The sequence below is a fragment of the Balaenoptera ricei genome, chromosome 11 (assembly GCF_028023285.1).
Source record: "Balaenoptera ricei isolate mBalRic1 chromosome 11, mBalRic1.hap2, whole genome shotgun sequence".
NCBI lineage: Eukaryota > Metazoa > Chordata > Mammalia > Artiodactyla > Balaenopteridae > Balaenoptera > Balaenoptera ricei.
The window spans coordinates 72468309-72490031 of record NC_082649.1 but is presented as its reverse complement, the minus strand read 5'-3'; the positions used below and the strand labels follow the sequence as shown (position 1 = coordinate 72490031).

Here is a 21723-nt window from a genome sequence, read left to right as displayed (position 1 = left end):
AGGAACAGCACTGGGGGGATGGAAAGGAGATTCTGGATGGTAATGAGGGCCCAGGAAGGAACTATAGGAACACGGAAACATAAAGGAGATGGCCACAGGGCCACCATGGCTGCCTTCACCATTCTGTAGATGCTGGGTCCAGCAAGCGGCTCTGGCTCCATGGAAAACAAAAACAAAGAGAAGCACTGTCCATTAAGGACAAAAGCATACTTCACAGCGAATCTTTTCACTGAACACACTGAACCTGTCTTCATGGGTTTCTTTTCTCTTCCAAAGAAGTTTCACTTTGAAAACAAGAAAAGCCATAGTATTCAGTTTTGGTCAACCAGAAAACACAAGGCTGAGAAACCACAGGTCATGATGAGATTAAGGCTACATGGGGTACCTATCCATGGACAATCTGGAGGTTACAATGCAATATAGATTCTCCACACATGGCACTGCATGGACGCCATCAACATCGACTTACCTTTCGATCTGGCCAGTTGTATTTTGCAAAGATAGTATCATAGGTGTCCACTGCCCCATCAGTGATGAGCATAATGGCCTGGCTGCAGATGCTTCCTTGTCCAGTGTGGTTGAACTGTGGAAAGAAATGAGTTCAAACTGAAAAACTCATCAGAGGGCTCTGTATATCCATGAGACTTCAGAAGCATGAGATCTTGGGCTTAGGAAGCCTCTTAAAATGAGAGCTCATTCTGCATCACCAGAAAAAACCTACAGGATAAGCCTTTCCCCACTTATGGATTTCCGTATTTGCTCTGAAAAACTGGAACTAAATATGAACCACAGAAGAGATTTCCTAAAAACACACACAAGGCAGGAAGTGAGATTCTAGGACAGTTAACCTCTCTTATCTTCAAGCATGGATAACACTTCAGAATACAAGTCCAAAGGAGTTGGCACAACAACCCTTTAGAAACACATTTACTGGCAGCAGAATATGTGACAGGTAACATCTCTTTTAAAATCTAAATGAGTCTAGTTTGAATGAGTCTGATGGATGCAGACTGTGCTATGTAATAAAATCAAGGAGGTTTTGTACACATAGAGAATAAAGTCAGGAACATGCCAATTCAGACTACACTGTAAGAACCCCATTTTTAGGGTTTGTTTTAAACATATATTTGTTAACATGTAACATTATATATTTGTTATGTATGTTAGTATGTACAGCATGCTGAAATTCCAAGATTGTGCCCACTGGGGTACAAAACTCTAAATTTCAACTTTCAGTTTTACATAGCATTTCAAAAGTCCCCAGCCTTTGTGCGCGGTAGCTTGGGTGACCAGACTATGGTTGTCAGAGACTCCTGTCCTTCCCCTGAATCTGGTGATGAATCCCCTTAATGAATGCTATTAATGCTACAATTCAAAGCAATGGCCTTTAAAAACCCTACAATTATATGACAATGGGGAACACACAAAATGACTTTAACCTTCAGTAGTGAAAACTCCCACCACTACAATCTGTGAAGTTTATTCATTTATTCTAAAATTATTTCTTAAGTGCCCACACAGCGCTGAGGATGAAACACAAAAATCTCTTTGCTTGTGTAGTTTGTATTCTATTTGATGAGATACCAAAGTAAGTAAGTAAACTATGTTGTAAGTAAATTATGTTGTATGTTGGATAATGGTGACGCTAAGGTAAAAAAAATAAAGCAAGAAAGGGGATAGAAAATGCAGAGGGCCAACTTTAGAAAAAAACAGTCCGGGAAGATCTCAATGAGAAGGTGGCATTTGAGTAATACCTGAAGGAGGTGAGCATCTGGGGTAAGGGCCTTTCAGAGACAGCAAAGAGCATGTACAAAGGCATGGAGTGACAACATACAGGCACATTCAATCTGTTGACCATGACACGGGGGAAGGATGGAGGCAGCCCTTGGATTTGCTGCTGGCTCCTGATGAACCAGAGCTAAAAAAGCACTCACATTGAAGAGTAATGCCCAGTCTCCATGGACTTAGAATTCTAATGAAGAGTCTGAAGTTGCAGTAACTTGAAAGAAGATTGGATGAATGGATGGATGGATGGATGGATGGATGGATGGATGGAATGAATTGCCTCATGGCTGTATTAGGACAAAGCAAAACCAGCTCAGAACATGCATGGAATACCATAGTATAGCAGAAAATACTCAAACCCATCTCAGCACCACAAATTGGTGCCTAGGATAAGGTCTCTTTTCAGAATATCCTTTTCTCCATTTATAAGATGGCAATAACATGCTTATATGGTTGTTACAACACAGGTTATATGTTCATTATATGCTGGGCTACAAGTATTAACCTACTTAATCTTTACTACCCTCTGAGATAAGTACTATCATTATCCCCATTTGACAGGTGAGGAACAGAGGCACAGAGAGATTCGCTAACTTGCCCAAGATCACACAGCTAATATCTGTCATAGCTGGGATTTGAACCCAGGCAGTCTGGCTCCAGAATCTACTCCCAGATTCGGTACATTCTACCTATGGCGTCCCAATGATGAGATGACATTCCTCAATCCAATGGCTCCACAAATGTTCACTTCCTTCTCCTGCTCTTCCTCCCTTTATCCTTTCCAGTGTTCCAGGGTGGCACGGCAGTCACCAAGGCCACTACCCTGAGAGTGAGTGAGCGCTCCTTAAATTCTGTGCCCTTGGAATGTGCCTCACTTTAGTCTTGGCCCTGACAGCCATCCCTGCAACTCAGACTGGACAGGTGCCCTTAAATTAATGAGCAGACAGGGCCCATGATACAGTATCAGTAGGTAGAAATACCTGAGAACTAAGGCCATCGGACCACAAAGCCTTCCACATAACTCCTATTCTACTGTCTTTATTGACATAACTTACTATTCTAGAAAACTGTTGCTCAGGAAGATGAAAACTGCAAATAACTTTATTGCTTATTCCAGGAACTTCCTGAGAGACCCATCAACTCTTCAACAGAAAGCATCAAAGGACAATTTATACCCTAAAACTCTTTGAAACCCTGACCTCAAAATCTTCCCCTTGCTGCATCCACCAATCCTAAACTATAATTTAGGATTCGTACCCGGTCTCAATGAAGCCTCTTCCCTCTCCTCCACTTTGAAGACCCACCTCAACTAGACTTTCATAGTCTCAATAAATGACTTTGTCCTTTCCTCTCTGAGATGCTACTAAGATTCTACCAACATAGTGTAATAAGAAAGAACAGCTTTGCAGCCTTGTCTTAACAACAGGTTGTTCTGGAGATGTTTTGGAGAGCCTGCAATACAACACAGCCTTCACGGCATTGGATAAACCCAGTGACGTGCCACTGAATACAAGTGATGTATGCATTTGGTCACAGAGGCTGCAGAACGGAAAAAAATCAGGACACCCCGGGACTGTTGTTCATATAACTCATTTGAAAACATCCTGGAAAAACTCTCCCAAACAAAAGGCAAGAAAGAGAGGGAAATAAAGATATCTGAATACTGCAGACTGGAAGAAGGGGCTGCCCGGAGCTATTTACTCAAAACCACTACTTTCCTTCGTGGCTGAGTCCCTGGTTTTCTCTGCAGCAATCTGCAGTTGGAGAATTTTGAAGAATGCAATTAAATTCAAATGCTTTGATGAGTAATATCTCTTCTCTTCATATTTGTCTAGAACTTATTTTTATTGAATAGCGAGAGCGATGGAAGTGTTTTCCATAATAATAACAATGACAAGGGCCTGATGATGAACTACAATTAGCTCAGTGATTCATCAGTTAGCAGCGAAAATTTCAATGCATCCTGACATTTAGAGCATTTGGTTGTGATTAACAGTCTTTGAAATGTCACCAAATTTTATTTAATTGGCTAAGAAAAATTTTTAAAAGGTAATCACTGCAAAGATTGTATTCATCGCCAAAAAAGATAATTGCAGTTGTCACATGACAAGGTAGATGCTAAGTACTGTAGCAAACTGGCTCTGTGTTCTTAGGGAATCTAATGAATGCAGCAGAGATCAATAGCTAGGAGGGTCTCGGAAGTTTATTTGAATGCGCCTTTCAAAGCCTTTAAGTCATCTGAGCAAATACTGAAACTGAAATGCAGGTAATTGCAAAACAGAATTAACTTCATTTAGTTATAGTAACCTCTGAACCATTCTAAGCTCTAACCATAATCGTCATTTCAAATTGTGTGTGTGTAAGAGAAAGAGAGAGAGAGAGAGAATGTGTATTTGTGTGTTCAAGAAACAGCTTTTTATTTCATACTGACTTGCAAAGGCAGGCATAATACACAGGAAGAGAATTATATCACTAAAGGTCATATTGATGAAGTGGAAAACAGCTAAAGCTTCATTTTCACGGGAGATTAACCATTTCTGTTTTTCAAAGTGTTTGGCTATTTAAAAGCCCAATGGCAAGGGATGGGATGGAAATGTTTCTCTCTCTGGGATAAATGTACACTCAAAAGAATATGGTGCCAACTGTCAACGAATCTCAAGCAGGGACATTTTGTAACATTTTTGTTCCTTCCATTTCTTGCTTTCTGGAATTTACACTCGACCCCTCAGACTTTCTGACTGGCCAGACTCCTGAGGAGTTTTACAGGTGAAGACAGAGCAAGCAGGTGTGTGGAAGGTTTCCCTGGTTCAAAAATACTTCTCTCACCAGGTTTCAAGGGAAAACATCCACCACGTGTTGGAGATTTCTCTGGCTATTAGAGGTGTTGGGAGTGCAATACACCCTCTTAAAGGACAAAAAGATATTATGCCTGAAGGTGTGCTTGGTAAGCTGTGACTTCTACAAGATTCTATCCTGAGGTTGTAATATGATGTAAAGAGTTCCTGGGTCAATAAGTTTGAGTGCTGGTATAGACACACTTTAAAAGGTCTGATCACTGTGGGACTTCTAAGGCCTCTAGTAGCACAAGAGTATTGTGAGTCTCCAAAAGGAGGATGGCATCCTGCACCTTGACCACAACACCTATGTCGGAGCCTTGTGGCAGACCAGCATTCCACTGGGCATGCAGTGGGATCACTGACTTAGGAGTTTCTCTTTTTTTTGTTGAATTTTTTAATTTAATTTTATTTATTTATTTTATACAGCAGGTTCTTATTAGCTATCCATTTTATACATATTAGTGTATATATGTCAATCCCAATCTCCCAATTCATCACACCAACCCCTCCCTGCCACTTTCCCCCCTTGGTGTCCATACGTTTGTTCTCTACATCTGTGTCTCTATTTCTGCCCTGCAAACCGGTTCATCTGTACCATTTTTCTAGGTTCCACATACAGGCGTTAATATACGATATTTGTTTTTCTCTTTCTAACTTACTTCACTCTGTATGACAGTCTCTAGATCCATCCACGTCTCTACAAATGACCCAATTTCATTCCTTTTTATGGCTGAGTAATATTCCATTGTATATATGTACCACATCTTCTTTATTTAAGAGTGTCTTAAAACAAAACTGATAAGTGAAAGGGATGGGGAGAGGAAAGGTGCCAGGGCAAGGAAAAGAAGAAAGGGTCAGATGAAGAGAAGCAGATATTCCTGAGGATTTGGTCAGGGAGTAGTACCAAAGCATCAAGAGTGGGAGCTGCTTCTAGAAACCACAGGCAACCTGGCAAAAGCTGAGGCTGCCTAATGTCTCTGTGGTCACGGAGATGGCACTTCCCACCCAACCCAGCACTGCTGAAAGGGAGCAGGGCACCACTTCCTCATGCTGAATCCTCAGCCCCCATCCAGCAGGGCCAGCTTCCTGGCATGTGATGTGCATAGCTGTACAGGGCCCCACACTTGGTTGAACACTCTGCTGTCACTCTCCTAAAATTATTTTTAACTTTTGAACAAGGGCCTGCATTTTCATTTTGCACTGGGCTTCACAAATTAAGTGGCCAGTGCTGGGTCTATTCCTATCCCCATTTTACAGATGAGGAAAAGAAAGGTAAAACCGAGCAGAGTTTTTTTCAAGGTCACACAGCAAGCTCTGAGTCAGGCTTCTCAGCCCAGCCTGCCTGACTCCAGAAGCCACAAATTTAAACACAAGAAGCATCTCCTAACTCTTCACTCCTTTACCACTTCTGCCAAAGAGCAGGAAAAACAGAAATCTGCAGGGCACATTTCCAAGCAAGGGACTCCCCAGCTCAGAGTAGCCGCCTCCCTGCACTAGACACCAGGTTTTTGAAATAAAGAGAGCCAGTTTCCCAAATGTGGCAAGTCCTTTCAATATCACCCCCTAGAAAAAGCCTGCTGAGATGAAGAGCTCGGCATCTCCCAGCCCTGAGAAGGTGCCTGCCCAGCATTCAAAGCAGAATTTAAAGATGTAACTTGGTCCTCGATTCTGGCCAGGTATGTTTATTAATTATTAACATGCTGTTAATAGGCATGTGCTGTCTCAAACACCGAGTTGTACGTAAATGCTAATTGTCTGTAGCCAACGGCCCTTTGGAGCGAGGTGAGAAGGAAGGGCCTCCAATTTGTATGAAGGAAGCTGAAATGACACCCTCCCTCCTTATTTTTCTCTCCTCTGCAGTTGTACATGATACTGGCTCAGGACTGAGATGTAAATGGCCTTCTATGTGTGAGTAGATATTATTGGTAAAAGAGTCTAGAATTAGGGCCTACCCTTGGCTTGAGAGGCCACTGTAGCCGAGTGGGAAAAACTCAAGTTATGGAGTCAGGCATAACTGACCACCAAAACAAGTGCAGTGCTGGGTGAATGCCCACCTGGAAACTGACAGCAGGCCACCCACAGAGCTACCTGGAGGTGAGGCCTCTGAGCCTCCAGCTGGTCTCCCATCTCCTGCGACACCTCAACATAGCTGTCACTTGTTTGCTTTCAGCTCCACCCCATGTGTTTTTCCTGAAAACCACATTTCCCAGGCTCTCCAACAGTTTTGACAAGTTTCGTCTTAAGGAGAACAAACACTGAAGGACACAAGGGAGAAGCCAAGGTATTTCTAAGTCATTTCTCCCTTTCTCTCTGCTTTGGGGGCCTGGGCATTTTCCAGCAATAGCAGCATCCCCTCCAAGGCACTAGCTTCCACAGGACAGGCCCTTCTCCCCAGGATTCCAGCTTGTGCGGGGCGGCCCCCTCCATGGTTTTATTCCCATCTGGACAGCCACAATGAGGAGGCTCTGATGGCATCCCTCCATCCTGTTGTCCTTCCTGACCTAGAGGGGAGCTACCTCCTGCTGGTGCTAATCCATGGATTGTTTCATTCTTCGTTTGATTTCTCAGCTTTTCCATCCCCAGTGCAACCAACTTTCTGAGTTCAACTTCTGCTGTTTGAAATACCTTGAGTGGTTTCTATTTTCCTGCTTCTTCACATCTTAACCGCTACCTCCCTCGTCCAAAGCCACCATTATATGTCACTTAGATAATGTCCTTCCGGCTATTGTCGTTGTTTATCAATACAGTAGCCAGCGGATACTGTTAAAATCCAAGTTGGATTGTGTCATTCTCTGCTCAGACTCCAATGACTTTCCATCCTATACAGAGCAAGAGCCAAAGTCCTCACTAGTGTCTATTAGGCGCCACATGATCCAGCTACCTCCGTGATCTCATTTCTTAGTACACTCTTTCTTCCCCACTTTGCTCTTGTCACACTGGTCTCCTTGCTGTATTGTAAATATGTCAAACATCCCTGCCTCAGGGCCTTTTCATTTGCTGTTCCTCTTGTTGGAAATTTCTTCAAGATATCCATATGGCTGCTCCTTCACTTCCTTCAGGTCTCTACTCCAACATCACATAATCAGAGAGCTCTTCCCTGACCTCACTGTGTAAAGAAGCAAGTCCTATCACACTGAAACAGTGGTGCTATTGTTCTCCATAAGACTACTCACTTCATATGTCTCTTCCCATTAGAACTGGGGTCAGCAAACCTCTGTAAAGGGCGACATAGTAAATGTTTTAGGTTTTACAGGCCACATGGTATCTATTGAAACTAATCAACTCTGCCATTGTAGTGCAAGAACAGCCATAGTCTATACATAATCAGGTGGGCATGGCTGTGCTCCAGTAAGACATTACTTACAAAAACAAGATGCAGGCTGATTTGTCTCCTGGGCCATAGGTTGCTGACCTTTTCACTAGGATGTTAGGTCCATTAAGGCAAACCCTTTGTCTATTCTGTTCATTGGTGTATTATTCCCAGTGTCTGACACTAAAAATCACGCAATATATAGTAGTTAAATAAATGATACAGAACCTGCATTAATATAGTCATTTCTTTTCCTACTGCCCTCCCAGAGTAAAAAGATCACAAAAGTTGCATGTTGTTCTAGCCTAACACAATTGCATTCAAGGGGCAGAATAACCAACCCAAGCTTCCCCAACATACTTCACAGGATGTTAACAGGTGCTACTTGAAAAAAGGATTCTTTGTTCAAAGAAGTGGGAGAAACAGCAGGTGAAGCGGGATTCTTTTTTGCAGTACTTACCGAAGCCTTGAGTGTGCACTGCGTACTGTGAATCTCCAGGGGGCTGGAGGGAGGGACAGGTAGAGCTTCTAGCACTCCCTAAACACACCACACAGAGAAGCCCTTCTCCCTCTGAACAGCGCCACAGGCAGGGACTCAGTGTGACACAGTAAGAAGTGAGTCTACTCCATGAAGAAACTGAGAGTTCTTCAGGTGAAAAGAAATCTGCATTAGATGGTGCTCTAGTGTTGAGACACTGACGGCCCCAGAGTCAATGAGTGTGTCAGGTGAGTCCCCTGACCAGACTGCACCATCAACTCTGCCCAGCAGGCGGCTGGTATGGCTTCGCCAGGTGGGCCTGGTTCCCCAGATCACTCATATGGCCAGCCTTACCCTCCCCCATTCTATGCCTGTGGATACTGCTCAGTGACGGCCAGGGCTAACAATACTGCTGGTCCACAACTTAAAAAAAAATCCCATCTATTCTCCTGGAGAAGAGAAAGGCAACTCAAAGAGGAGCTTACATCACTGAGAATGCTGAAGGCTTCATTCAGAGCTATATCCAGCATTCCGATTCCTTTGGCAAAAAGTTTGTCCAGATGCTCCCTGAAGTGCTGAAACAACAAAGCAAAAAAACCCATTAGCATCTGTCCTGTTATATGAAACACCAACCTTGAATGAACAAGCACATGCCAAGGCAAAACCAATGATTCTCAGACCCAAATGGTCATAATTTGGCTTCTGCCTCTCAAATTCAAAACATAAGAACTTATTCAATATAAAATTTACCTTCCATGTGTATTTTTTTAGTTTTGATTACATTTTAGGGGAAAAGAAGTTCAGATTTTGGTGAAAAGTATGTAATTTGCTGAAAATTCCTGCTTTCCTCTCCAGTTTCATCTCCCATGACTCTCCACTCTCCCACCCTCTATTTTCCCACTCTTGATGATTTTTTAAGACTCCATGCATGCCCTCCCTCCACTGGGAACACACTCTCCATCCATTTTTCTGCCCTCCCCTCCCCATCGTGATGGTCTCTCTTACCTACTTTTGGGGTCTCAGTTTGAACATCACTCCCTCCTGCCCTGGGAATCTTCCCAGAACACCCACCTGAGAGCTTGGAATGCTTCCTTGCAAGCCCAGGCTGGCACATCAGGCTCAGATCCACCATGCACTTAGCACTTCAGGTGTGTAATCGCCTGATTAGATTCTCTCCCCACTCAAGACTGTGATGTTCCTAAGACATGGCATGTCTGGTTGTCTATTGCCCCCCACATCTACCACGTTTCTGATACACAGAAGGTGCTCAATAGCCACCCCCAAAGAGCCAAAGAGTGAGGCTAAAGACTGGATCACAACATGAGAACTGTGCCTATGGAAAGGAAATCCAGGCTACAAATAGAGAGGGCTTCGAGGAACAGGCAGATGGAAAGAAGCCTCTTCAGGAGCAGCCCCAGGCCCTCCTGCTATGTCGGTTCCACAGAAGCCCAGCATCAGCTGGAAAGTAAAGGGGACAAAGAAAGTGACTGTGAAACCCAAACATTTCTGCTTCCCAACAAAGAGGCAAGAGCGGGCCCAGGCGCATGCCCAGGTACACGGGAATGTACATGATGGTCACTGGCCCAAAGCCTATGTCCACAGCAACACAGCACCTGGCATCACTTTCCAACTGACCCATTCCAAAACCGTATCTTTTCTATTGAAATGAATTATTCTCTTTCCAAAGGCATCTATACCCTTGTCTACTGGGGAAATGGCTGGAAAAGTCACTAGGAGGGAGAGGGGCAAGAGGGCTGGGTTAGTGGTAAAGGTTTGCCAGTGACTTCCTGGCCTAGGAGTGGCTTCCTTTCTCCTACTGTGCCTGAGACCCAACAGTGCTCAAAGTGTGCCATCAGCATCCACATGGTGACACCCACTCATAATGTCTCTGCCTGAGGACTCCAAAAGTGATTGAAGCATCATAGAGACTGATCCTAGGACATGACTGATGGTTCTAAGATGCTGTTCTGCCTGGGGTTTCTGGTCATCAGGATGGACTGCAGCTTTGCTGGCAAACTGGACAGGAAAGCTTGAGTGGGATCCTTATGGTGATCAGCTTTATTTATTTTTTAAAAAATAAATTTATTTATTTTATTTATTATTTTTGGCTGTGTTGGGTCTTCGTTGTTGCACACGGGCTTTCTCTAGTTGCGGCAAGCAGGGGCTACTGTTTGTTGCGGTGCACGGGCTTCTCATTGCAGTGGCTTCTCTTGTTGCAGAGCATGGGCTCTAGGTGCGCGGGCTTCAGTAGTTGTGGCGCGTGGGCTCTAGAGTGCAGGCTCGGTAGTTGTGGTGCACGGGCTTAGTTGCTCCACGACATGTGGGATCTTCCCGGACCAGGGCTCGAACCCGTGTCCCCTGCATTGGCAGGTGGATTCTTAACCACTGCACCACCAGGGAAGCCCTGGTGATCAGCTTTAATGACACCTAAGCCTAACATGAATCAAGGCTGGATGTGAAGTTGGCAAATCACCCTGGGGATACTCATACCACCCACAAGACCTCTTCCCTGGTCCAACCCTTCCAGCAACCATGCTGTCATGCTTACCAGAGCAGCCCCGGTTCTGGAAGCCTGCTCTGTGTTAGGTCCTTAACAAACACCAGTCAACTGGATCACAACAACCCTGTGAAGTTCCATCATCCCACTCTGCAGATGCTAAGACTGAGGTCCAGTACTGTGCCTAAATTCACATACCTCCAAGCTGCCTGGCCCAGGTTCTACCCAGGTTGGCTTCAGCTGCTCTAATGCCCTCCTTCTTTCCACTACACACCTGCTGCTCTTTTTTTTTTTGGTGGGGGGTCGGGGAGATAGCCTGCATGCCAGGCACTGGCTATGAGCTTGACATACACCTGGCCAGTTTGTCTCCAGTATGGTTGCTCTTAATCCCTGCACTTGGGCTGCAGCTGAGTCTACAGGTGATTATCAAGTGGCATGCTGAGGACCAGGGACCCAGGCAAGCCACACATCCAGGAACCAAGTTTCCTGCTTCTCTGTTCTTCTTGCTTGATGCCTAAGGCCCCAGCAGGATGCTGAGCTCATGGCATGTTCTCCATGAGCACTCGGTGGACAAACCTAGGAAGTTGACTGAATCTGAGGAAGCCCATGCATCCCGCTGCAGGTGGGCAAGAGGGGATCAGAGCAAATCAGTCTGCCTTCTCCAAGAACCTCCACCCTTGGAAACCTGACTTGTGGGTGAGTGGTGACCACCAAGAGGACTTAGGCTTGGCGAGCACCACCTCAGGGTGGCCCCAACACACCCTACAGGACACAGAGCAGGATGACAGGCCCATCAGAGAGTCTGGTCTTTAACTGGCCCCAGATTCACATCCCAGTGACCGGACGCTGCCTTGACAAGTTCGTTCTATTCATTTGATGTCATTTCTGTCAACTGCATTTAATTGTGCTCAGTCACACAAGTTTACACAGTTTTTTTTAATAACACACTAATTTTTCTTTTACTCCACGTGTAGCTGCATGTCATGTGCAGAACGATGCTTCAGGCAATGGTTGCTTTTATTGTTGGACATTTAGAGTAAAATGCAATAACATGTCATGGAATTCCCCTCAATTTGCTATTATAACAAGGTCAGTTGTGATTTTGTTTCTTCCTGGTAGAAATTGGGTTCATATATGAGACAGAAAAAATATTTCCTCAAGTTAAAGGTTTCCAAATGATGTCATCCAGATGAAAGTTTCTCTCTTTATTTCTTCCTCCCTGTCCCTCCCTCATGACCAAACTCCCTTTCCTCCTACTCCACAACCTAAACCAACTCAACTTCATCATCCTGGTCTTCCACGCTCTGCATTTAACCCTCAGCCCAACTCTCCTCCAAAGCAGGGACAGGGGGTCTTGCCTTCCAGGGAACCATCTCCTGCAATATGACCTCCACTGAGAGCTGCTCTGTCCATTACGGTAGCCATGAGCTACGTGTAGCTATTTACATTAAATTTAATTAAAATTACCTAAAATTAAAAACTCAGTTCCTTGATCACACAAGCCACATTTCAAACGCTCAACAGCCCCATATGGTTGGTGGTCACTGCATTGGACTGTGAAGATTAAAGAATATCTCCATCATCACATAAAGTTCTATTGGATAATACTGACCTGGAGACACAAGGGCTAGTCTGGTCCTTCCTCTTGACTAATGGTGAGTCAGAGGAAACTCTAAGGCCAGTGGCTATGTGTGATTTTGCCTGTCCAGCATCCTTTCCCCTTCTTCTGATTTTCCTTCTTCCCCGACACCCCATAATTTATATAAATTGGATGAGGATAACATCTCTCTCTCTCTCCTTCCCAGATCAAGGGGTGGGCCCTTTGATCAGCCCTGTCCAGTCTGTGAATTCCATCCCAGAGGCCACAGTTGGGCTTCTACTGGAACGTGAGGAAGAAGACTCTCTCTCCATTGAGATTACTGAGAGGTCAGGGAGGCAGGCTGGTCCTGCCAGCAGCCATGAAGCCACTGCACAGGAAGAGCTCATCTGAATAAAGGTAACAGCCAAGGAGAACAGAGCCCACAGTGGAAGGGGGTAAGATAGAGTCACGACAGCATGGCTTGAGCCCCTAGATCCAGCCATGCTTAGTTTTCTCAGGTAAGCGAGTCAATAAATTTGCTTCTTTGCCTGACCAGATTTAGCTGTATTCAGGCCACTCAATCCAAAGGACCTTGATGACCAAGCCCATCACAATAACCCTGGCTGAGACAATACCTCCCCAAAGACCCCCTTGCATTACAATGATCCTTCTCATCTCATCTATGCCCCCCTCCTCCCCTTCTTAATCACTGTCATTGCATTGCCTGGCTTGCACATTGTCTGAGTGCCCAGGCCAGACAAAGACAGCCACTTCCTACACAGCACACTCGTGGGGCACATGGATGGAACAGCCATGGCTTTTGCCCCCCATGGCCTGGAGTAACTTGCTGAAGAGGAACTCTAATTGCGTGCACTCCAAGGGTAGTGTCTGAAAGGGAACGAAGGGGCCTGGCTGACGGCCCTGCAGCCTTCTTATCAATACAGATGTCTTTTCCTATTCTCAGGTGTGGCTACTTACTGTGAGAGCAAAAATGTTTATGTTTAATGCAATCATATTATACTTGTATGTTAGCAACTTATATGTTAGACCCCATGGACTCTGCAAGAATGAAACTGAACTGGGATTCAAGAGACTGAGTCCTAGTTCTGGCTAGTCCACTTACCGGCTATGACACCCCGAGGCAAGAATCTTTGGCTTTCAGGTCTCAGTTTTGCTCCCTAGGAAATGGGGATGGGAAAGCTTCTGTGTATTGGGTAGAAAAGTGAGAGCATCAGAGCCTTAGAAGCAGCAAGCAGGAGCCAGGTGTCTTAAATTCCAATCCCCACTCTGCCACTCACCCCCTCTACAAGCCTTAGTAAAGATACTTCCTTCATCTATGCCTTCTTTACCCTCTTAATGCAAGAGGTATCAAGCTGACCTCTCACTATTATTACAGAAAAAGTCATCTGAAAGAACTGCAATGACAGAAACATGTGAGACTACTTTAATTTCATATTTGCTAAAAGAAATATTTGAAAAAAAATCCTGCAAAACTTTACACCTGAAACACCTATGCCAACTTCTTGGTTTACAACTTTACAGTCTAATCCACCTTGAAAAATGACTTATTTCACTCTTTAAGGGCCAGGTTTTATTAAATGGAGAGACGCGTGGTTGATTTTACTGACACCAAGGTCTCAGTGTCTTTCAGAGCAAGCTACCAAAGAACAGGAGGTTCAGAATTAGCCGAGCCAGGAAAACAGTCCTCAACAACTGTGTGCCAGAAGGTGGCCAGTTTCCATTATTTTTCTAAATTAAAATAAACAATTTATTGGGAATGGTGACAGTTCCATTTTATTATTAAACTTCAATAAAGGAGGAGGCGGCTGGCTTTTTATCTTTGCTTTAGGCACTCATGCAGCATATGCTGCTGCTCAGGAGAAGGCCTCGCTTCCAAAGCAATTAGTGCAGCTTAAAGCCTGGGGAGATGAACCAGCACGAGCGCCACGGCTGCCTATGCCCGATGCCAGCAGGCACGGCGAGGCCGCTTATCTCTGAGAAACAGTCACAACATCCAGGCCAGTGGAGGGTCCTGGCGAAACAACCCCCTCCCTCCACCAGCATTTGATTTAGTTGAATCACTACTGATAACTCTCTCTGTGATAATAGCAATCATGTTTTTTCCTATGCAATTATAATGGAATGTTTGAGTCCTCCCAATTAAAAGCAGGGGATTAATATAAAAAGTGGCCATCGGGAGACAAAGCAATTCCCCATCCGCAGAGTCACTGAGAGCCAGTGGTCCTGGCTGGGGTTACTTGGGGGAAAGGCTAACAACCACCTATCAATGATGCCCATCCAGGTCACTTGAGTTCAGCAGACCCAAATTTTGTGCCCATTACATCTGGACAAGGGTTGCTGCAGCCACGGGAAGGCTTTCAGAAATTGCCTCACCCAGTTCCTCCAATGGCAGCCAGCACTGGCCGGATGATAACTGTCTGCTGGGCACTGGGTATTTTTCACCCATAACCTCACTTGATCCCCCTAAACACCCCTGAAATGTACTATTAGGTTCCTATTTTACACGTAGGCAAATGGAGACTTAGAATGGTGAAATACTTGCCCAGGATGGCAGAGCAAGTAAGAGGAAGGTGGGTTTCAAAGTGCAGAGCCCCATATCTAAACCCATACGCAATCGGCCCCTTCCAATACACAGGGTGCAGCTCTCGACGTCCCTGACAAGATGCAGCATACAGAGCCCTAGGGATCTCACGCAGGGCTGGTTTCATGGGTACATGACGTTTGCAGCCACACAGCGCCCCATGCTCAAAGGGCCCATGCTTGGTTTAATGCTACGCTGTCACTATCTTGAAATTCTTAATAATTTTACTGTTGAATCTATGTTTTTTGATGAGATCCAATGGAACAAGATTGTGCATGTGAGCGAAGGAGATATGGGAAGTGTGCAGGTCCCTGTTTCTTGCTGCCTGGGTCACACCTAGCATCTGTCAGTGCCCAGGGAGTGCAGAATTCTGATAGATAGCTAGAGAGCAGGTGTTCATCAAACATGCTTGGCTTTGTTAGGTTACTTTGTATTGTGGCCACCAGGTGACAAACTAAAATTAAGGAGCTAAAGGTATGAGTGCTCTGTGGAAGCTCTCCAATCTTCAGCTGTATGAGTAACAGACATGGTGCCACTCGCCTTCTCCTAAAATAGGGATACTGCTCATGTCAATATAAAATCAGACTGAATAGAGGAGCAGTGTCCCAGTGATCATGTCTGTCTCATTCTGACGCCAAACTCCTCATGGAAATTTCCAAAAAAGCCTTCACACATTGCAATGGTCGCATCACCAACAAGCTCCAAACCCAAACTGCAGCAGGTTGTTTGTCAGAGACCCAGAGGATCTCCATTCCTGCCTTCCAACCTGACTGATACTAGGCCACGAGATGATTTCATATAAATATGGACTCTTCATCATGATGTAATTCCTCCTGACAACAAACCCTCCTTCATCCCCAACCCTGGGATAATTCTCTCATGCTCCAGTGGAGTCTGAGAAATCCCCTGGCTTAATTTTACACCATCTTTTGGGCACATATGTCACGGACCTAGGGCATGAGTACTTAAGCTGAGGCTGATGTATATAAAGCACCCAATAAATACTATGGTCATCAGTATTACCTTCTCTTCTGTCTTGGGTACACTCTTTCTGCTAGGTCTCAAACCATCCCCTGGACCACCTATTTTCCAGAAACCCTTTTCTCTAACTCTTTAGGGACATATTGTGATTTTTTTTTTCTGGGGAAAGCTACCCTTTGTTTCTTATCTCCTCGCTACGTGTGCTCCCCCTCTACATGCTGCAGAGAGAAGCACTTGTACATAACTTGTGACACCACTACCTCAAAGTGAATTAGACTGTCATTAGATTCCGGTTGGGAAGGCAGACTGTGAGATTGTGTTTCTCAAATGTGAAAACACAATAGCCCAATAAAGCTGGTTTTAAAGAGGCAGGTCCAGATGTTTGCAATTTGGGGGAGAAAGTACAGACCTGATAGAACTGTGTCTGAGTAAGTCCCCGTTTCTCCTTAACGGTGTATATTACAAATTGAAGTGTCTGGAGGTAGCAGCTGTTTAATACTAGCGCCAAATTAGAGACAAGATGCATCTCCTGGATATGAACAATGAGTATTAATTCATACCAGGTAGTCAGTTGAGCTACAACCTCATTTCAATGGCAGAAGCACTAACTAGCCCATGTTAAGATGATGATGATGAGCCCAGAATTGGATATTCTCTGCAATCTGGAAATACCTGAAGTGGAACCGGTGCCTCCACAGAAGCTTTGCACAGCAGGGCAAGGCGGGGTCCAGGAGGACTCCCTGCCGTATCAGTTCATCATCCTCCTTGTGAGACCTCTGAGGGAGCCAACTCTGAGAACCTTCCAGAGACTGAGGAAAGCCACAGTCCAAATGCTACTTGGACAGAAGCACTCGCTTTGTGTCTCGCTTGGCAAGATGCCGTTGTGTGTGTGTAAACAGGCAGGCCTCACTCTTCACACCTTTCTGACATTTCTGAAGGTCCAAGTTCATAAACTTTATAAAAACCTTGATTTGATTCAAGTTTGCTTCTTGGAGGAAGGAGGCTTTCATCAACTGTAGTATACGAGACCAGACAGAAGTCACAGCTTTAGTTCATTCCAAACACAATGCCAAGCTCTGGAAACTTCAGCTATGAAGAGATGTATATTTATAGTTGGCATCTCCATGAGAGAAAGGACTTCATTTGTCTTGCTCACATTATGGCCCCAACACCCTTACGGTGCCTAGCTAGCCCAAGGCAGACACTCAAATACTTGTTGAATCAATGGACAAACTAAAATATACAAAAAGCCTTATATGAATGCAAAAGTTAAATATGATTGGACCCAAGTTCAATTCTATGAATTTATTATAGGGAATTAATCAAGCAAATACGCAAATATTTATATACAGATGCTCATTACAGCATTATTTATAAAAGCAAAAAAAAGGAAAGCAAACTATATTTTCAACAATAAGGAGGTTGAAATGCTCTGTAGCCATCTAAAATATTGTAGAAGAATATTTCAGGGACTACAAGGGTTATCACAACTTGCTATTAATTTTAAAAGACACGGGGCTTCCCTGGTGGCGCAGTGGTTGAGAATCTGCCTGCTAATGCAGGGGACACGGGTTCGCGCCCTGGTCTGGGAAGATCCCACATGCCGCGGAACAACTAGGCCCGTGAGCCACAACTACTGAGCCTGTGCGTCTGGAGCCTGTGCTCCGCAACAAGAGAGGCCACAACTGTGAGAGGCCCGCGCACCACGATGAAGAGTGGCCCCCCCTTGCCGCAACTACAGAAAGCCCTAGCACAGAAACGAAGACCCAACATAGCAATCAATCAATCAATAAATAAATAAATCTTTAAAAAAAAAAAAAATACATTTAAAGAAGTTACAATCCACCATTTTTTAAAGCACATATATCTGATATCACGGCCTTCAGGATAAACACAATGGCATTATAGTGGGTTCTTTTGGTAAGATTACACGTGACTTTTAAAATTTTCTTCCTTTTGCCTATCAACATTCTTTATTATTTTGTATAATAAGAAATGTTAAAAATGAAAGCATCATTACACAGACAAAGCCTCAATGCTGTAGATGAGCTCCCTCTTCCTAGCATGTCCACATTTGTGGAAGAATTCCAAATTTTGGAATCAGCCTTGAAGCCACCTTTCAATTTGCAGAAATACCAGGTTGCTCCATACGACAGACAGACATGCTATCAAGTGCCCATTGGGTGCTTGACTCTTGACCTGGAGCAGTAGGGACAGTGGAAGAGATGGTCCCTGCCTTCAAGGGAACCAGAAAAACCCACACAATGACACCTCAGAGGGGCAGGCCCTTGAAAGAAAGGAAGAGAGTGGATAGATGAGGCAGAGAGAGCCTGGCAGATAGGAGGAATTCTTGGAAGATAAAAGAACTGAAAACAGTTGGGTGAAATAAGCAGTCTTGGAGCCTCGTTTAGGAGGAGGCCAGGGACAGCCTCTCTTCCTCTTTGGTGGAGCCACCTACCTACATTCTCCAGGCTGGGCGGATGGCAGGGCCAGTGCTGTCTCCTAGCCCAGCTCCCTAATTGAGTCTGCCTGTGCTACAAATGCAACCGACTCGCTAATTAAGGCAGAGCTGATTGAAGCTTGTCCTCATCTGTGGTTATTTCTTCTTTCCACACGTTTGTTGATAGTGACACCGAACAGAGGGGGACCACCCACAAAAACCTTCAACTTCAGACAATGGAAATGTCTAAACAACAGCAGGCACTGCACTGCTTCAACTCCAGTTTGAAATCTCAGATTATGCGGCTGGCGTTTTTTAAAAGATCCCAATGGAAGCTCCTTCTGGGGTGGTAGTAAAGAAGAGATATACCTCCTCTAGTGGTCAGATAAACTTTCACATCACCACAAGTGAAGTAGAAACAAATTTAACACTGGTTCAAAAAAAAAAAAGACAGAACCCTAAAACTCAGTCTACCTACCTCAAAACTTTGTACAGTAGTTCAGAACTCTTTTCTTATTATTATTATGTAGATGTTCTTTTGAAGCCATCTTATAAACAGGTAAAAAAAGAGGAAATATTTATTCTCAGAGCTAATATATGAGACCAATTCCAGGGTTGGCTTCGCACAGGAACCCATGTTTAGAAGGGCCCAGGTTTAATGATCTGCGGCCACCACCTTGCAATTCTTAATTTTTGGACAAGCGGCCCCTCATTTTCATTTCCCACTAGGCCCTGCAAATTATTTAGCCAGTCCTGATGCCAGCTTGGCTTGGGGCAGACATAGGGACAGGAACTTGGCATTGTATTAGAAGACTGTCTCCATTCACAGACTTTTGTCTCTACATAAATGTCTACTCCTGTTCATCAATGTCTGGTTTTATTTCCCAGTGTCCTAAAAGGCTAAAACAAGAACACAGCATTTTATCCTTAACTGGGAACTGTACACAGAGTCCTTCACAGCTATTAGTTTGATAAGCCAGCTATTAAAATTAGCTGGTGTCAAATATCAGGAAAAATGAAGAGTTTTAGAAGGCATCTCCTAACCATAAAAATATTTAATATTTTAACTCCAAAAATAACTCATACATTTAAGTCAGGCTCCCAAGGCTTGGAATGGAAACAGTAATGAGAGATCAGAAGGTACATGCTCATGAAGCTTCCACATCCAAAAAAATCCAAGGAGAATTGCTAATTTCTGCGGGGTGACTGGAGCAAAAGTTTTGGGGTGTACTAGATCCCAATGATGTCTAATAGTAGGTTCATGGACGGACCACAACAGAAGTACCTGGAAACTTGTTAAAAAACATTCTGGGGCTCCAGGCTGACAGATTCTAATCCAGTAGATCTCCAACGGGCTTAGGAATCTACACATTGTTTAATATTGTTCTTGGGATTCTTAGGCCCAGCTGCCAAGTTTTAATCATTCACCACCTGATGACCAGAATGGGAATTTAGAAATTATTTAAGTCAAAATGCTTTTAGCCAAATGTGACCAGTCTCATCCAACATGATATGTCCATGATGAAAATGTGAGTGAGTGGTCTTGGCTACTCTGGATCACACAAATCCAAGTGTAAGACACTGGGTACACGATCTGGGCATCATCAAAAAATATAGATAGATAGATAAACATTTGATTATCAACAAAATTGAGTGAAGAAACCTCTGGGCAAGGAGGTCCAGTGCAGCATCCTGGGAGCAGAATGACAGGGAGGGCTCCAGACATTGGGTCAGAGCTGCACTCAGTGAACTGCCCCTTCTAAGACCTGCAGCTTCCATGCACGGCTCATTAGATGTACACACGATGAAGCCACGGTGTGGGAGGCTCATACAGCTGGCAAGGAAGGAAAGCCAAAAACAAGTACAGCAGGAGGCTCCATTTATGAGGCAGCTCCCTCAGTGCCTCACAGCATACATACCCCATTATCTTGGGTACTCGGCAGTCTGTAGTTCCCAAAACCAAACCAGTCCTTGAGAAAAAGCCAGGAATGCAACTTTCTAACTACCCTAGTGGAATGATCATGAGATATCAGTTTCAACCAAGGCACACCGATTTGTGCTAGATGCTCTCCTCCAAGCCCCAGCTAGCTGCTAAATGAGGTCAGTCCAGCTCAACCCAGCAAGAGTTTGAGGCAAATACCCTAGAAAGCTGCTAGACATAAAGCAAGTCTTTTAAGTATTACAGATAGAAGAACATCTTCTCTCTCTAAAGATAAGAAGAGGCAGCTACACAAGCGAAAACACCTTCTGCTTTGTGCACTGAACGCGTTTAATGGAGAGGAGACTGATCTTCAATTAGCAACAGGGCACAAACAATGTGTAAACGGAGCAAGGCTGCAGGAGCTTCCTTCTGTTAGTTTTTGTGTCTTCTACCCAAGTGTGCCATTGTACCTCACTCCCCCAGGGAGGGGACAGGCTGTATCGGACACTGCTTGAGAATGCAGAACTGGCAAGGTTCAGGTCAGACAACAGCTCCTTCCTGAGAAATGCCTTCCGTGCCAACCCCTGATTCTAAAGTGTTTCGCGCAACTAACTGGCCACAAACTCGAGGGTTGTGCGCACTCTGTGCCAGCTGGCTTACACCACCAGGGCCTTGGCAGGCAGAGCAGAGGGTCTGGGCCTGGCATCTGGATGATCCTCCCCAGGCTCAGTGATGCAGCTGAGGCAGAGACCCTGGCAGCTCCCTACTGTCCCCAGGCTCTGCCCCTGTGGCCAGTGTGCTAATTAATCCTCAGATGATCTGGCATCCAGGCCCAGACCTAAGGAACGAGCACAGAGTGAAGTCACGTGGCATTAAAAGCTTCAGGGGGTTTCTCATAGCTCATTTTAACCATGTTTGGCAAAAGTAACAGGTTTAATCCCTCAGAAATAATTGAAGTTAGAGGGCAGACCTAAGGGCTGCTTTCCCACACTGCTGCGGTAATCTGCATATGAAAGTCCATTGTTCTGATGACCAGGTTGTTTTTGGTTTTTTTCTTATTAATTAGTTACTTTATTTGCTTTTAGGCTCCTGTACAGTTAATTTATACATTTAATAGTGATTAATTGAATCAGCTGTACAACCTATTGGGAGCATACAGGCTAATGTGTTACACCTGAGGTCGCCTCGCAATTAACAGGGACTGGCCGTAACACCTAAGAGAAATGCTGAACTATCAGACCATTTTTTAACCTACAAAAATAGCAATTTAATAAGGCTGCTCCTAATAGTTTT

The 21723-nt window shown here is 44.5% G+C and overlaps 1 protein-coding gene across 2 annotated transcripts in view; it reads right to left on the bottom strand.

The window, feature by feature from the left end:
* Positions 1 to 21723, bottom strand: part of CACNA2D3 (calcium voltage-gated channel auxiliary subunit alpha2delta 3) — a 770150-nt gene that overhangs the window by 353871 nt on the left and 394556 nt on the right. For both annotated transcript variants that reach the window (XM_059937666.1, XM_059937667.1), the window contains exons 10-11: positions 8896 to 8985; positions 470 to 583 (exon numbers count right to left, since the gene is read on the bottom strand). In XM_059937666.1, coding sequence (XP_059793649.1) covers positions 470 to 583; positions 8896 to 8985 — 204 coding nt within the window. The remainder of the gene's footprint in view (positions 1 to 469; positions 584 to 8895; positions 8986 to 21723) is intronic.